Raw genomic sequence first — 17,363 nt, forward strand, 5'->3', positions numbered from 1 at the left:
GATTGCCAGCCTATGACGGATTAATGGAATTTGCGTCGAATTTTGCAACTCGTCGTGGGAGCCCAAGTAACTGCCGTGCAGTTGAGGTCTCACTACACGTATGCAGAAGTGTTGGGTTGTCATTCTCCCAGTAACAACTGCACTTGTGTATAGAAGCATATCTGCTTCTCTTCCCATTCTGGTGCTTACTCACCAGAGGCTCACATCGTGAACGTGCCTATAAATCTCTTCATGATCTCAGGAGGCTCTCCGGTTGGCGTGGTGCCGAAGGGTACAGCGGCGGGACAGATGTACCAACGGAGGCCCAGCTGGAGGGTCGCCGATGGCGAGGACTTCCAAGGACTGATGCTCCATGTAAACATGAACCTTTTCTATTTGCTGGGTTGATAAGCTGAACAAGCTTTTGCCAATCACTATCTCTCTCCCGCCCCCCTCTGTTACCGTTTATTCTGCCCAAACACTACCAAGATGACTAGGGACGGAGGAATCGAGGTATCAAGGTGCTGCCTATGTACTATCTGTAGTGTTTTGAGAGACCGCTAGAACCCAATAGATTACCAAGCAAGCAGGCAACGGCCTTAAGCTTGGAGACCTGAATTCGTCTTCCCGGTGTCCTGGTCATTGCCGGCAAACTGAAAGGTATGGAGAGCAACCTGCTTAAGTACTGCTTCTGGCAGGAAGGCCGCCGTGGTTCACTGCAATCGACAAACGGACCGAGTCTCGTGCCCGAGTTCAAGGGGATTCACGAGAGGATTCCCGTGGTGCGGTGTGAGTTTCCCTGCACTTTTTTATGGGAAACAACACCGCGAATTCCAAATCTGAGTTTAGAATCCCCTTCTATCTAGCAGGTTCAATTTGATGCTTGACATCATTCCCAGGATCCTACAACATTCCCTTAATTCACCCGAAGTTTCTAACAGTAGTCCTTCTGATCCGAATCCATGCATTCAACCAAGACGCATGATCCGAATACATAATGGGGTCCTTCACTCGATGCCTCACTTACCGACGGCGTAAACAGATGCAACTGGAATCTCAGTCTCGGAATCTGATTTGATTCATCTTATAAGTATGCTGCGGTCATTGTGTCTAGTCGGATTGATTTTTATCGAGGAAGCTTCCTCGTCTGCTTAATCTACTCATAACCCGTTTGATTCTAACAGAGCCCGTGTAATGAACATTATCAATTCCACTGGCAAATGAAGACGCAAGCTTCAGGGGTTTTCGCTGTCCACACAACACTTTGCAAAATTCGGTGTTTAATACCCGTAGTACTAATTCCGCATTTCCGGAATTTTCACTACTACGCCCTACCAGGCCATCAAGGGACCAGATAAGCCGGTGGCGAGCATTTTCCGAATCCGGGCTCAACTTTCGAAGAGATTCAAATATCACGCCACTCCGTCTTTGTCTCAGCAATCTACGCGGATGGGACAGATTGATGTCGGCCCTCGCACCACGCACATTTGAATATGGTGGTATCTAAATGTCCGGGTTTCTGTCCTTCATCGCAGGAGCTACGATGATGGGGTGGTTAATAGTCGAGAGGGGTTATGGGATGGAACTAGTTTCGATAGAGATGATGTGCTCCGGCGATTACGAGTGTTTCTTTTGTTTCTACTTTCTCGACCGTGTAGTTATTCAGCAGTGAATCCTATCGAGAAAACACCATCGGCGAGGCCACAAACATTGATCCAATCACTGTTTACTTCAAGACTAAGACGTGAGTGAAGAACCGATCATAATAAAATCTGTTGAGAGAACCAGAAATCGCTAATTCTGTTGGCTAACATCATCCACATGGCTCGTACATGCTCCCTATCAATACATAAACTGATACATTTTCTTCGCAATACATTGCAAGTGTTCCATGACGCTCAAAAAGAACAGAAAAGACAAAAGGGTATCTTGAAAATGCAGTCTGACCAGCCCAATACATGGTCTTGAAGTTCATGCTCGCGGCAGGTCCATCTCCTTCCTGCTCATAAGAAGGCGAGTGTGCCGTTACCGCCTTGCCTTGCAGAAGAGAACGGGGTACGTTGCTTAACACGCTGGTAGAAATCTGTTCCCCTCGGGAACCATGAATGCCCATCCTTTGAAGTGGTCCCGGGGCTTATGCCGACCCGAGAGCCATGATACACCACTGCGGCGGCGTCCAATCCGGAAACAGGTCGCAAACGGTCTTCATCGCCGCCTCCATTTGCCTCGCCATCTGCTGCTCCAGCACGCCGTGCGGGTTCGCGGGCACCAGCTCAACCTCGTCGTCGTAGACTGGGTTTTCGTCCCGCGGCACGAAGACGAGCTGTTCCAGTTTCGGCATACGCACGCGGATCTGCTTGAGGACCTCCACCGTCAAGTTGGCGGCGCTCATGGACTGGTACATCGTGTCGACCCAGAAGAGGGAATCGTTGATGGCGAGGCGGCGCACTTGTGAGATGTCTTCGGGGTCGCAGAGGGCCATGACTGTGCGGAACTGCGCCTCGGAGGCCATGTAGCCGTCGCGGGCGCCAAAGTAGAGGACGTCGTGGTCCTTGTCGAAGAAGATCTGGCCCGGGTTGCGTGTCATGCCGAAGCTGAGATAATACGACTTGAGGGCCTCGAGGCGGGATTCATGACAGGCGTGGAGGTTGACGGGTACGGCTGTGTACGAGGTACACCCGCTCGTCGAGGGCCTTGGTAACTGGGCGTGGGAGGCGAAGGAGAGAGACTTGGCACCGCACCGGATGGGCACGACCCGCGGTGGTGGAAGGTTGAAGTTCCAGATCTTGAGGCGGAGTTCTACGGGTAGCCTTGAGAAGAGATGCTGTGATGGCTTCGGTCAACGGGGCTGGACGCGGCTATGGGCTATACAGGAGATCGACGGAGTTAAACGTACAAAGTGGTCTAGAGGCCGAGGTGGTATCGCCTGCGCGGGGCAGCCGGTTCTTCGCGTTCTTGGAGCGGAGGTTATCGTGATGGTTGACATGATCTGTATAAACCGAGGGCTGGTGCGAGACTACGAGAATGGCTTTGCGACGTTGAAGTCCCGCAGTGTGTGAACGGATGCCCAGAAACGAACGGATGTGTTTGTTGGGCCAGTGTGGGACACGACGACGGGTTGATGGAGGGGTGGCAAGCGTGAGTGGTTATTATATCGGCCGCGACGCCGCGGCTACCAGCGCTATCCCGGGCAAACGATACAAAGGATAAAGGATATGCCTGCCAGGCTGCGTCCCGCAAGGTCCAAGGCGACCCGAGACATCATTAGACTTCTTTGACAAATACCCAGCCCCGGTTCTCCTCACAACCAGAACACTGGGGTAGGAGGGAAAGCTGTGTGCATACCAACTTTTTTCGTGATTCATGACCACTTGACGAACACACCCCCCAGACTGCATATGTGTGTCAGGGAAGAAAGTGTGGCGGCCCAGAACCCGAGGCTTTGGTTCGGGGCGACCAGGGGTGTTCACACTGCTCGTAGGATTCTGACGGTCATGGCTCCCTTTCCAGTTAGAGTGAACCCGGTGACAGAGTACTAAGTAGTCAAGGTGGTCGAGCGCCTCGGGGGGGGGGGGGGGGGGGGGGCGGGGTGCCGATCCAAGGGATGGTCAATATCCGTCTGCACGACAGAACTGCAGAGGTGTCGGCACTGAGCCACGTCCCTAGGACTCTCGTAATTACAATGGCACTGTGCCGTATTCGAGCCAATAACGTTTGATGAACCCTTGGAGATGGAATATTCGTTAATCTCAATGTTAGAGAAGAGTGTGAGATGTTCTCTGCAATGCAGGTGAAAAGCAGAAGCCTTTGGGGTCTCGAAGTCAGGCCAAGGGGTGCAGATCTGCGGGAGCGCTGCTGGGAAAGCCAAAGCGGTGCGAATTGTGATGGGCCGGACCCATCAGGCACATGTGAATATGTTGCGGATAGACATGGAGGGCTTGCTGAGCCTAGCCAGGGCCTGTGTGGGCTGTAAGGATTCCCGTCCGCTATTACTTGCTCTACTGAGTCTTGTGTGTGCCTGTCTGGTTTCCCGGAAGTCGAAAGAAAGGAATTTGACCGGCCCGGCCGTAAGCTGGTCTGTAGATCATCAGAATGCAATGACGGGTGATGAGCGCCTGGTTGGTTCCAGTCAGTTGGGCTGAGCCAGTGGTCAGGGGTCAGGACAGGGGATGTCTCGGTGGCCGCTGCAGTCTGCTTATGCTGGAGTCTGTGTGTCTGTGTGCTGAACCAGGGCCTTTCTGATGAACCATTGAATTTGAGTGGTTCTCAAGCGTCGTATCCCTCGCTTGGCTGTAAACAATCTCAGCTGAAGCGGAGTACCTACGTCTTCCGTCCTGGCTGGCCCGGACTTTTTAAGTTGCTGTATTGGACGACATTCAGAGAAACCCTGCTGCAAGGAGGACAAGGTCGGCTGTCAACTCCCAATGATACTCTGTAATTCGCACAGAGAGGCAGAAGAATATCGTGTCTGCCATGCGGGACATGGATCAACGACTGACTGATTGACCGGCTGCAATGCATCTTGATGGTGCAACAGGAGTCAACCCGAGCATCTGGGACACTCAACCCGGAGGGATGGACTTGGGAGCCGTGCCGCAGTGAATACCCGTGGCGCCACGGTGAGACTTGAGTCGGCGAATCGACCTGTCACTTCGTGGCCGACTTTTGATGGGCGAACCGTCACCCCACAGTCTCTGGCTGCCGAACTCCGAGTCCTGGGCCAATACTTGCAGTAGGTAGGCAGCTGAGTAGCCGTAGTGCTGTTGATGGCAACCTTGAGACCTTTGGCTTTCGCTAATATGCTGACGATGGCTTAATCGACAGTCCACACCCGGTGGACGTTGAGGGCCAAGCACCTAAACTCTCGCTTCCTCCGATGTGCAGTCACGTCTGCCAAGTTCGTCGTTCGCGAACTGAAGACTGGTTCGCTAGTCTCTCCAAACTGTTCTGGCACCCTGGGCGAGCTGGGGCATCAGCTAGGTTCGGCCGCTGGCCCGCTGCTTTGTCCATTAATGGCCCGCCCGCTAGTGCAGACAACTGTTGACATGCGGAGCAGTCGGCCCTACCCGGCGGACGCCAATGTCTCTTCCAGTGGAGGCCAAGAACTAGGCCGGACTGGGCCCAAAGATATGGTCGTCCTACTCACCTGTGAAAGACCTTGGGATGAGGCTGGAACTGCAAAGAGCTTTATGTGCCGGCGACAAACCGACAGGGAGTTCGGATCAATGCTCTTGTAAGATCATAGAATGGCCGCTATCCGAGCCTAGGGGCAGTTGCGGTTGTCATCTCTAGGTCCGACAGGCCGGCTTCTTGAAGGCTGCAGAGTTTTGACAGCCCCGACATCAGTTTGATCGCCGCATACGGCTGCAAGGTTGGGACAGCCTCATCTGCAAGCATGCTGTTATTGTTGTACATTTGCTTGCTTACCTCACCCTTTCGTGGAGGGGTCTGATACCCTGCCGTCCAGACGCCCCTGGCGATGTGGAATCATTGCCATCGCTCTGGGAAGGTGGAAACGCCATTGGCTGAGCAGTGCTGCATGCCGCAGCTCAGAGATGAGACACACTCGTGGTCATGGAGAGTTCATCGCAATCCAGCCTTCAGGAACGAGCATATCGGACAACGTCGCAGTGACCATCAGTTGTCTCGTCCAATCTCCGTGCCCGTACGTCCGCAACCTTGAAGTTCCGTGTCCGTATGTATCGTCAGGCCTCAAATGAGAAAGACCACGACAGGCCTGACAGTATGACGCGCAATTTGGGCAGCTTTCGTAAAAATCTAGCTGGCGAAGTTGTATATTGGTTTGCAGATACGAAGGTGCAAGTTTCTTTTTGGGTGTCGGCGCTGGTGTGGGATGGATTGGTGAAGCCAATAACACAGCTTGTGGAAAAGGACGAGATAGACTTGGCCTGCCAGCTGGCCTTGCAATTCACCAGGTGTCAGTCAGATATGTGGGAATGAATCACGTGCCGACCCCACTTATCTATGGCAGTTTCCGTTTTGTCGGGTGAAAAAAGAAGATGCTTACCTAAGTCGCCTGGCCTGGATCAAGGATGCCGGGATTGCTTTTCATCTCCACTCTTCCCGCTTGACGTGAGCTTATTCTTCGGATTCCTTCTGACGGCGGCAAATAAGAACCTCCATCATCAGAGTCTCATTCTATTATCACTGACTTGCAGCAACCTTGGATTGTGGTCACATCTCGGTCGGCGAATAAGCGTTTGCGTTTCGATTTAAAACGAGGTTATCTGCACCTCATCATTGGCCTCCTCCATGGCCTTCCCGCCATTTTAAGCGCTGGGGATGACCGCCAATGGGACCGGCATCTGCGGGCTTCTGACCAATGTGAAGCTCGCCGGCTGTTCAGGGGTGCCCGATGATCTCCTCTCTCAGAGCTCCGAGATGTCGCAAGCGCGGCTATCTTGCATCGGCGCAACGCTCGTCACGATAATTTTGGACTTTGCCGTTGTTCCCCAGACAAGGTCAAGATTACGTGCCGTGCCTAGACACGGCTCACGGCGCGTATCTAATCTTTGAGCTTTGTATTTGTACGTTCATGAGCGCCCTTTTCGTAAGTTTGTGATGCTGGGAACCACACAACAGCCTGGCTCCCATCAGTTTCTCCCCTTTCCTACGTATTTTCTTTCCTCGAGATCGTTTCTTACCTCACGTCTGGTCATTCTACACTTGTAATTACATCTCATTTTACGACAATTTTCTACGACGTTCTCTACCGCCATGTCTTCCGACCTTAAGAACGTCACACAAACCTCAGACTTTGAGGTCGATTCCGATGACACTCACTACCCTTCTCACGCACGTCTTCTCAAGGGAGTTGACGCCGCGAGAGTCAGTTTGACGGTTGTGGCCCTCCTTATGGGCATCACCATCCTTGGTACATCGGCAGATGCCCTGGCCGTCTACGATGCCACCCATGTACCGGCCGGCTTCATGCTTCCGCTGTGGCCGGACGCCTTCGACTTGCGTCCAACAGTAGCACTTGTCGTTGGGAGCTCCATTCTCATAATTGTCAATCTTGTCTCTCTCCTTTTCAGTCGAGTCCAAAGTGTAAGTCCAAATCTGCTTCCCCGGCACCGTGCCTCTCGAGAGTGAGCCGAGACTGACATCAACCAGCTGCGTAACCGAACTCTCGTCCATAACTCATTGGCTGTGGCCGCCCCATTGGTTGGGCTGGTGGCATCGATCATTGCCATGTCCTTCTTCTACAGCATCAACGCGTCGATCACGGTCGACACACTGCAGAGCTGGAGCTGCCGCTGGTCCAATGTTGCGATGATGACGAGGCCGCACTTCGGCACCCTCTGCAAGCAAAGTAAGGCGGGCCTCTACCTGTCCATCCTGCTGATCCCGATCGAGGCCATCATCGTGGGAATGGGCGGCTATCAGATGATGCTCGAGCGAAACGTCAGCAAGACCAACAGAGTGGTACTGGAGGAGCGCAAGTCTGGCAGCCCAGTGCCTTCGTCAGTCCGCGATGTCGAGGGTGATCACCACTAGGAAGAACGGCTCGGTGTTCGCGCGAGGGAGGTCAACGGTCGTCGTCTGCTATGTATCCACAGGTTGGGTCGAGGGAATAAAGAGGGCGCCGGAAACGGAAGTTCTTCATTCTTGTAATCGGGCGTTAGGATGTGTAGTATTGGCAGAGATGGGAGCCAACTACGTCACGTATCAACGTAGTCATCCAATCAGTTCAATATTTTCTAGGGAATTCGTGTCCTTCATCTTCGACAATGAATGGCGCTGCTCGAATGTCTGATACCGATGCAGGGTTTGATCCGATGTTCATCCTTTTAGCAGCTATGCTCCTCGATCGGGGGCCGCATGCGGCTTTCACCGAGGAACAGCAGCTCGAAGCTTGCAGACACCAGGGAATCTACGAGCCGCCACTCGAGTGCCCGCTGACGCAGGCGTATCCTCAACGTGAATCTAAGTTGGTGAAACCTGAGAAGTTTCTCGGTCATAACCGTTTGCGGACGAACTGTTGCTGCAATGGAGTGGATAAGGGTTGATGGAGCTGGCCCGTCCCGGCTCCGGCACGGTATGATTAGTCGCCTCTTTGAAAATATCGGCATCCATACCTTATTTTGGCTAGGTAGTTGTTGATGCAATCTTCAAGTCTGGGCAAAGTAACAAGACGAGGGTTTGGGCCATAGGCGAACGAGTTTCAAGCTTATTTTCTTGTCAGTAAAAGAGTCAAGTGTAAAGTCTCGCTCAGACACTCTGGACCCTTTGATGAACTACTGTAAGTCCCTTGGGTACTGGATATCATCCTCCTATCGTCGGGAGCATGCCTGCCTCCTATCTTTGAGTTTCAGTGAGACGCCTTCAAGCCACCAAAGACTCGAGAGACAGCCCAACCGAGCGAAGGTCGCGGGGGGGACTCGGGAGTCGCTACGCCAGGTTAGATGCACGACTGACGACGACGGCTAGGGCGGCTAGGGGCTGCCGGGCGACAGGTGGACGCGGAACGATTGGCCCGAAAGCACAGCGCGTGCTTGGTGAAGTTGGTGTTGGGAACTTGGGATAGAACAAGAATCAAAATGAGGTGAGTGCCGCTTTGGCCCTCGACCTAACAGGAAGTGGCCGTGGCCCGTGGATTCTGCCCATAACCCCATCCTTAGCGCGCCCCATCTTTCACCTTTTCTACGGTACGTACCTGGGCCTATCTGCAGTGTGCGTGCCTCAGTGCCCCCCCCCCCCCCCAAGTGCTCATGGCTTCACATTTCCCATGTTTTAGACTCCCCGGAAACATGGTCATTCCGTCCAATCTTTACCAACTCCGTCGACCCCAGCAGAAACATACCCGCTTGTTGCCAATCCGCGCCTCCATTGTATTGACTTGTTCGTCTTTGAGCCGGCCTCGTTCCTGTCAAGACGGCGCAAGCAGGGTCGAAAGACGGAGTCAGACGGCCGTGACGGACTCGACAACCAGCACTTCAGCCGTGAGCGTGTCTAACGAATCCAGACGGCTCCAGAGTCCAGAGCCAGAGGAAGCAGACTTGCCCCCCCCCCACCCACAAACCACGCGGAATCAGCAAACAACTTCTTCCCCCCCTCTTGTCAGCGCTTTCCGGATGTCGCACAGTCCATGATGCGGCTGGCCGAGCAGCTGGCTGCGGCGTGCCTTTGGCCTTACCCTTCTCGCTCTCGTCTACCGATATCTCAGGCACCACAGTCTACCGCCGTAGACCGGTTTAGGCGCTTTTGCATTCTAGAGCCGGTCCTCGTGTCCTGAACCCTGAATTTCTGGTATCTACTACGTACCTAGACTGCCTTTGACCATGTCTCTGGTCCATGCCCCTTTAGCACTGACGGCAGCGGGAAGGCTCCAGACCTGCGGAATCCCAAGCAATCTCTCGTGTCGCAGACATGCAGCTTGATAAGTTATGCTGCGGGCAACACGGCCGAGAATGGCAGAGGTAAGGTATGAATGAACGAAGGCACGGTAGGATGATTGCGGGTTTCCAGGTTGTTCATGTCGTGTACCACGCACACCCAAACTCCACGGTCGCAATCAACGGAGAACCCTGGCAACACACACGTTGTAGCCTAGTTGTAGACAATTTTAGGTAACACGGCCATGCCTCGCCTCCAGATATCGCGTGGTCAATCAACATGAGGTACAGCCCTCCCACACATTCACTCTAGTCAAGGTAAGTTAGGTAGTTTGTTACCTGGCCAGATAAGTTACGGTCTACTACCGCATCTTCCCATACCAAATACTAGATGAGGCAAGTTGCCCTACCTACGTAACGTACCTTGAAATCAGAACACCGGTATCCAGGTGAGGCAAAAGAAGATGCGAGCTTTGGCAAGGTTCGTCCAATCCAGTTCAGTCCAGCCCGCTTTCTTTCTCCATCTTTCCTCCTTCCGTTCGTTCTGATCGACCTGTCTTGCGTTGAAACCGGGCTTCGTCAAGTGGGAAGAAAGGCGTAGAGTGCGCATCTGGCCTTGGCTCTTTCCGTTTTCAACCATTTCCTCGCGTTTCTGGGTGGCTAACCGCCTCTGCATCGATTCCGTCCCAACGACTCGCGTCCCCATAGCTCCTCTGGCTGACGACCAGCAACAGCTAGCACCAGCCATCTTCACCTCATATAATAGTCCCCCGAGTCACCAGGCAGTCGGATCCTGCTCTTGTTCGTTCGTCCAGCTGTTTGTTTCCCATATCAAACACCCTCGGAACTCCACCGTATCCCGCTCAGTGCGTCTCGTCTCCTTGCCACATCTTGTAAGATCGGCAACCCGACTTCTCTCTCAGTGGCTGGTTCTTTGCATCGACCTTCTGCGCCTTTATCATCCTTTCGGCAACTGTTTCCAGCCCTAGCCGCCTCGAATACGAGAGACTCCGTGCGCGTCGTCCGCTCGACCTATCTACACTGCATTCTTGACAGCTGAACATATTACGCCAAGTCCAAGGGGAATCTAGTTGTCCAGACTCGCTCAGTTCGCCAACATCACTCGACGATAGCGGTTGGTTTCTCTTCGGTACGTGTCGAGCTAGGTGGTTTCTGGCCGATGGGCGACACTAACACGGCCGCTACTAGTGAAATACGCCGTTCCCAGACAGCCACGTCTGATACATCAGCCCAATTCTTAAGCACCGTCGAAACACCTTTATCTCAGCCTCGGGCCTTCGAATATCGTTGCCAAAAAAAAAAAATGACCGACCCTGTCTCCCCGCCTTCTTCCCCTCCCGCGGATTCTGTCACCCCTAGCACGACCAACGAGAAGATTCACTCTCACCCACCCGTCACCCCCGAGAACAAACGTCTTTCCCAGGTCGGAGGCATGTCTTTTGCCGAGAGAAGGATGAGTCGTCGTCCTTCCACGGCACCCACCCCTATTGTCGAAGGGGATAGTCTTACTCGAGACGTCGTTCACTCTCTACCCGGCGATACTCGCAACAACAATAGAAAATCCAAGACGCAAGCCGACATGGCTAAACGCCGCAGCTCTTACTACGAGGAGGCCTTCCAGGGCGACAGAGAGTCCAATGTTATCAAGGACCGCGCCTGTGCGGAGGCCATCGTGATGGCAGAGCTCCGCACCAACGTCATTGTATGTGCTTTTCTGGGTCACGAGTAGAGGATTCCCGACTAACACACCTTGCACAGATCAATGACGAGTTCAGCTTTATCACGGACTTTTCATACCAGCTGTCGGTTAGGTACCAGCGGCCAGTAACTTCGATCGTGGTCAACCTGCAGCATGGGGCCTGCATGCTCTTTGGAGGTACCTTTGAACCGGCCTACACCATGTCGATCCATGCATTACCGCTCGAGGTCGGCGTGACCAAGAACAAGAGGAACACGGCCCTGCTCCAGAAGCACCTCCACGAAGCTCTTGGCGTTGCACCCGCCCGTGGATTCGTCAAGTTCGTCGAAGTCCCGGCAGAGAACATGGCTGTCAACGGCAAGACCACCGCTTCTCACATTGCGGAGATGACTGGCGAGGAGGAAGAGACCATTGCCGAGCGCCGCGGTCGCAACCGCAAGAGTATCAGCGGCAAGGTGTGTACTATGATAATCATGATCAATATGAGATATGCTAACAGCCCTGCAGTCCATGTCAGCTCTGCGTCACGGCTCCATTGTCGGAGGTAGGAAGGGCTCTGTCTTTGACTTTAGAAGAGAATCCGTTGCTCCTCACAAAGACTCGGTCATGCCTCCTCCCCATGAGCTTACTCCTCCGCATAGCGCAACCGATGCGCCCCCGATCCCTCCCATTCCCGAGGTCCACGCCAACAAGACCCCGGCTGCGGTTCCCGATGAGAAGGCTGATGCGCCTATCAAGGAAGTCGAGAAGGCGCCTACCAACACTTCGGCATCTCTCAAGAAGTCCAAGGTGGCAAAGCGAAAGAGCAGCTTCGTCATTGCGCTGTTCTCTCGCTCCCCTAGGAGCACGCCCGCGCCCATGCCTACCGTAGCATCGTAAACGGTGACTCTTACTTCTATCTCCCAGCTGAAGTCTCTCTTTCTCTTTGTTTTGTATTGTGCTCTTTATCGGGTCTGGAGCAGTGGTCAAATTGGAACTTGACGAGGTCAAGAAACAGAGCATTGCATCGATAAAAAGGGAGACGGAGTTCTGCATTACAGCCCGCTCGGGCATGCTGGAGTCATAAGTCTGGAATTCTATCATTTGTAATCGTATCTGTACTGTCTAATAGTAGGAGTTTTATGATTGAGAGGCAGACTGATCTGTACTCGTCTCAATCAAACTCATACATGCCAAAACTATGCATTCACTAATTATATCAACCTTATCATTACCCTTCATTGATCAACGATCTTTGCATTCTCAGTGACCTTCTAATGTTACTTGAGACATCAGGTAGATAAGTATCTGTAATGACCGACTATCATAAAATATACTTGATTGTGTCCCAAGTTCCGAGTCCAGTGACTTTTGGAACCTTTATGGGGAAGTTGTATGATGAATTTGGGCATCGACGTCTTACCAAACTCATGAATTGAGGTGGTGGTGAACGTAAGCGAATGAGTCTTGAGTGATGAGATGAACGGGTGAGAAACCTTGCCTACTCAAGTGCCGTGTACAGTGAGCAAGCTGAATGAAGTACCCTGGAACCTGGAAGGTGGGGTCTCGCTTAAATTGCGTGGAAACCCGTCCAGTACTGGGCCAGCTCAGACGCGCTCAGCACGGGGTTTTTTTTTCATCGACTCAGGCCGTGTTTATCTTATCGCTGCTCCTGCATCGTCATTTCTCCCCTACCACCTTACGAATACCTACCTACCTTACGCAGTAGTGCTTGCCTCGCCCGTCCACCCGCCTTGCCCGCTCCACAGGTCCGATATGCAACCTGGAAACGGTCACGGCATACAGATACGCACTCGGTGATAGGCCAGACGTACCTCCAGCACATTGTACTCAAGCGAAACAGGCTTCCTCACTTCTCTACAACCACTGTCGGAGGGTCGGAAGGGGCTTTACCAAGCAAGAGAGCGGCACGTATTTTTACACCTGCCCGTGTCAGCGTCGATTCCGGGAAACGAGGGTCCTATCAGCGGCCGTCGCTGTGGAGTGAGGTGATCCAACGACTAGCCTCGACGACGACTAACGCTCAACGGCGCAAAGCAGGTGCGTCTTGTGAACTAGACGACAGGACTTCAAGCAAAGAGTTTAGGGAGTCTGAGAGGAAAATGGAAGTGAGTTCTTGAAGTTTCTCAATGTTGTGGTCTTCGTTTCCTACCCAAGCTGCTGCGGTCCTTTTTGCCCTGCTTTCTCATACATCCTTTACGCACTCTTGGAGAGGCTTCGACAGACGAGTCGCGAATGCAAAATGATTTCAACTATACGATATTCTGGGACACGCCTGATGAGGGCTCTTGGGTCGAACTTCTGGAAGCAGACTCCAGCTCGTTCAAGGACACGCATTCACTCCTTATACGGGATGCAAGCTCTCAGCAACTTGGATACCATCAGCATACGCTGCGCATCTGCATTCTGCGTCACCTCAGTGTTCATGCCGGCGAGGTCATCGGACAACAGGAGAGCCAACATGGTTCGTCCGCGGGAACGGGTAGTCAACTCGCTGTCCCTCGTCAGATCAAGCGGGAAGGGCTGAGCCACGGTGTCATGGATGATGTGGTGTTTTGTGCGACATTGAGATCAGCATCGAGTCAAAGCTGGTTCAAATAAAACACATTGGGCGTCGACGTATGGTTCTTCTTCGAAAGGGCCTGCATGAAGGCCAACTTTTTCTCAACTTTGCCCCTGCTTTCAAGCCACGTTTTTTTATTACGAAGATGCGCCAGACCTCGAGCCGGCAGATCTCCGCTGCGTGTGCCCGTCGAAGGCGGTCGTATTCTTTTCGACGTGTCTGAGAAAAACAAGCTTTTCAGATTGGGTCACTTTGGAGGAGCCGCAAGCGAGTTGATGCGAGGGTTTGGTGGCAGGCCAGCCAGGCTTTTGGTGCCTCGCTGGCAACAGCTTTGTTTGAGGGACACGGCTCGATTCCCGTCACGCATCGTTGTCAGGCTTGAGATCCGGTCGACCTCATCAAAGAACCCGTGCAAACATCGAGGGGTCCCTCGGTCTGTGGCATCCATTTTCCCGAGACACCGACAAACAACGAAGGGCAAGCAGCATACAGCGTGGCAACGACCTCGGCGATACTATAACTCATTAACACGCAAGCTCTCGTGGTCTACCTTTATACTAGAGTTGCGCTTCTGAGAAAGCTGGCTGCCTTTCAACACCATCCCCCTCTGAGTTACGAAATGGACAAATCGCCCCGTTCTATAGATTCCATGCTGTCCCAAGCGGTCGATGGCTTGGGTGTTTCTCCCTACGGGGGCTCTTTGCGAACAAACGGTCGTTTAAGTCCAGCTAGGCTAACACTCCAGCGTGTCTACGATCAGAGTCAAGGAGTACAGCCGCAGGATGCGAGCAAGATTATGGAGATGCCTCCGGCCCCCCCTTCAAAGGGGAAGCCCAGACTCCTCTTGATGGGTCAGAGAAGGTATGCCACTCCTCCATGCCGGTACCAGAGGTGAAGTCCATGCTGACTACGATGACAGGAGCGGTAAGTCATCAATATCGAGCGTCGTCTTCCATAAGCTACCGCCGAACGAGACGCTTTTCCTTGAGTCGACAGCTCGTATCCAGAAGGACTCCATGGCGTAAGGACTCCACCCGAGCCATTGTGATGAGCAACCTTTACTGAACAACTTCCTCAGATCCTTCATGGACTACCAGGTCTGGGATTTCCCCGGCCAGATTGACTTCTTCGAGAACCCAAACTTTGACATGGACGCCATCTTTGGCGAGATTGGCGCTCTCATCTGGGTCATTGACGCGCAGGACGACTACCTCGAAGCCGTAGCCCGCCTCAACGCCACAGTCCTGAACCTCCAGCGCTTCTACCCAAACATCAACATCGAGGTCTTTATACATAAGGTCGACGGTCTCTCGGACGACTACAAGCTCGACATCCAGCGCGACATCACCATCCGCATCCAAGACGAGCTCTCGGACCACGGCTTCGAAAACGCTCCCGTCACGTTCCACCTGACGTCCATCTACAACCATTCCATCTTTGAGGCCTTTTCTAAGGTCATCCAGAAGCTCATCCCCCAGCTCGGCACCCTCGAGGCCATGCTCACCAACTTGTGCCGAACCTGCCGCTTCGAAAAGGCCTACCTCTTTGACGTGCTCTCCAAGATTTACATCGCCACCGACTCCGCCACGGCCGACATGGCTTCCTACGAGATCTGCTCCGACTACATTGACGTCATCATCGACATCACCGAGGTTTACGGCTCCTGGCCGCGGTCCGACGGCCAGCGCAAGCGTCTCGAGGCCGAGCCCTGGAATGCCAAAGTCGAGGACCAGGTTGCGTGCAACTGGGCCGAGAGCTGCATGGTCCTGCACGACTCGCAGCGGCCTATCATGCTGCGTGAGGTCGATCGGTACCTTGCCCTCGTGGCGATTATGAAGGAGGACTCGTATGACCGCATGCCGCTCGTCAACATGAACGTGGAGGCTGTCGTGCAGGGCGTCACCGAGTTCTTTGAGATTACAAAGTCGAGGAAGTGAGACTGGATGGGTGGGTTTTGGGGGACATGAACGGGACCATGAGGCATGAGTGATTTGAGAAGCTTTGGGACGTCAAGCACCGAGCATCGAGTACGGAGGGACGCAAGTGGAGAGACTCCCGTGTTGTGTAAGTAGGTTCTGTTATCGGGAAAATATCAACGATCGCGTTCAGAAGTACGAATAGCATACGCAGAGTACGCTTGTCATCGCACCGCCCTTGCATGCGATTTCATCATTCGTCTAAGGAATAGAAACGTTGCTTCCCACCCACCGAGTCCCTCCTCAGACGCGACCTTGTAACTCGAACCATGATGGCTTGACTTGCAGCACCCGTAAACAACTCGCTATTGAAGAAGTACAAAATGGTATTTGTCCCTTGACTAGAACTGCATCTGGCTAACCAGCCCAAGTGAAAGTTTCTGAATGTAGAACTCCGAAGTAGAACAGGTTGGTGAGAAAATGGCATCGAGGGAACAAGTGGGTGTGACAAGGTAGAAGACCACTGCTATTACCGCTATCCCCATTTATATCTCTTGAAGTATATTCTTTGAGGAATATATGCATAACAGAGGTACTTTAGGATAGAGAAGAGTGGTGGCAGAAACAGAGGCAAATACGAGAGGGGGAGGAGAACCACTAGTAACTTATATTAAGTATGTCTCCTACTCGATAATGCACGTCCAAGAAGACTAGGTCTGGTAGCTCCGTGACCCCAGGATCTACAGAAGCGAATTCCACCACTTCGGGGTAGTTTTTGAATAGGCCGATAGCGGGATTCCATGCGCAAAACCAGCGGATGTTGTATTTCGCAGTCTTTAGGACTAAGTTAATTACGATTGAATAGTTTGATAAAGACGATGATAACTTACCGAATCATGTTGCCGCTCGAAACCAAATTCGAGGTCTCCGAAATCGTCATGGACTATTGCCTGCACCATGAAAGCGTTGCCAGTCTGATCGATTGTGTCGGGGGCGATCTTCCCCTTAAGATCAGGGAAGTATCTCCACAGCGCCCACCAAATCTTCCCCTTTTGCTTCCGCTCGTCGGAATTCCCAATCGAGAACGGGATAATGTGAACGCAGTCTAGGGTGCTCATACAGCCTTGAGGCATCATCTGCCCAGAGAACTTCTTCTCCAACCAGCCCTTGTCAAACCACTTCGTGACGACACATTGGCCGCCATCGCGGAGGAGGCAATCTCTTCTCAACTCTGAATCATCGACATAGGACTCGATCTCCAAAAGAAGCGGATCTGGGCGTTCTATCTCGGAACTCGAAGCAGATACTGGCGACACAATGTCTTCTTCAGTTTTGCGCTTTGAATGAGTTTTGACTAAGAGATGCAATGGGTTAGCTTCGACTCAAGCGAAATAGAGCATATGCATACGAGGTATCAAAATGGCTTGGATGAGGAAGTCACGGAGCTGCCTCAGCTTGGCTGGATTGTTCTTATATCGCATAATCTCCGAGAGCAGGACCAACTGTCCCTTGGCTGGGAGTTTGTCTACAAAGAGACGGAGTACTTTGGGAGTGTCATCCTGTACCCCGAGGGGGGTATAATCCGCGAGTGTCTCTAAGACTCCGCAATGTAAATTGGCCTGTTCAGTGTCTAATAGCGCGGATGCTAGCTGGCCATTGATGATAGCCTCGACGTCTTTCTCTTCGTCCGGGTGGTCGCCAATTTCGTCCATGTCGTCTCTGGGTCCGTATTCAGACATGAATACTGTATTGAAGAGAGAAAATCTCAGTAGGGGTGATGGTTTGGATTTGGCAAGTGGTTTCATGTGGGAAATGGCTGATTTACTTTC

General features: G+C 52.8%; 5 protein-coding genes across 5 annotated transcripts; 3 read left to right on the forward strand and 2 right to left on the reverse strand.

Annotated features, from left to right (window-relative positions):
- Nucleotides 1-1,882: 1,882 nt before the first annotated feature.
- BDP81DRAFT_164401 (uncharacterized protein) lies at nt 1,883-3,046 on the reverse strand. The gene is made up of 2 exons (XM_060582081.1): nt 2,876-3,046; nt 1,883-2,803 (listed from the first exon to the last, which is right to left on the reverse strand). The coding sequence occupies exons 1-2, from the start codon at nt 2,963-2,965 to the stop codon at nt 2,114-2,116; spliced, it is 780 nt and encodes a 259-aa protein (XP_060449105.1). The 5' UTR covers nt 2,966-3,046; the 3' UTR covers nt 1,883-2,113.
- Nucleotides 3,047-6,717: 3,671 nt separating this feature from the next.
- BDP81DRAFT_458613 (uncharacterized protein) lies at nt 6,718-7,497 on the forward strand (the record flags this gene model as incomplete). Its single annotated transcript, XM_060593433.1, has 2 exons — nt 6,718-7,047; nt 7,114-7,497. The coding sequence occupies 2 exons, from the start codon at nt 6,718-6,720 to the stop codon at nt 7,495-7,497; spliced, it is 714 nt and encodes a 237-aa protein (XP_060449106.1).
- A 3,162-nt stretch (nt 7,498-10,659) lies between these two features.
- On the forward strand, nt 10,660-11,934 carry BDP81DRAFT_458614 (macrophage migration inhibitory factor; the record flags this gene model as incomplete). Its single annotated transcript, XM_060593434.1, has 3 exons — nt 10,660-11,058; nt 11,115-11,510; nt 11,563-11,934. 3 exons carry the CDS (start codon nt 10,660-10,662, stop codon nt 11,932-11,934), a joined length of 1,167 nt encoding a protein of 388 aa, XP_060449107.1.
- A 2,303-nt stretch (nt 11,935-14,237) lies between these two features.
- BDP81DRAFT_311569 (Gtr1/RagA G protein conserved region-domain-containing protein) lies at nt 14,238-15,555 on the forward strand (the record flags this gene model as incomplete). Its single annotated transcript, XM_060583730.1, has 3 exons — nt 14,238-14,479; nt 14,538-14,639; nt 14,697-15,555. 3 exons carry the CDS (start codon nt 14,238-14,240, stop codon nt 15,553-15,555), a joined length of 1,203 nt encoding a protein of 400 aa, XP_060449108.1.
- A 510-nt stretch (nt 15,556-16,065) lies between these two features.
- BDP81DRAFT_403904 (uncharacterized protein) lies at nt 16,066-17,246 on the reverse strand (the record flags this gene model as incomplete). The annotated part of the gene is made up of 4 exons (XM_060588896.1): nt 16,066-16,191; nt 16,279-16,368; nt 16,425-16,888; nt 16,943-17,246. The coding sequence occupies 4 exons, from the start codon at nt 17,244-17,246 to the stop codon at nt 16,132-16,134; spliced, it is 918 nt and encodes a 305-aa protein (XP_060449109.1). The 3' UTR covers nt 16,066-16,131.
- Nucleotides 17,247-17,363: the final 117 nt, after the last annotated feature.

This window comes from Colletotrichum phormii, assembly GCF_030913505.1.
Source record: "Colletotrichum phormii strain CBS 102054 chromosome Unknown BDP81scaffold_4, whole genome shotgun sequence".
NCBI lineage: Eukaryota > Fungi > Ascomycota > Sordariomycetes > Glomerellales > Glomerellaceae > Colletotrichum > Colletotrichum phormii.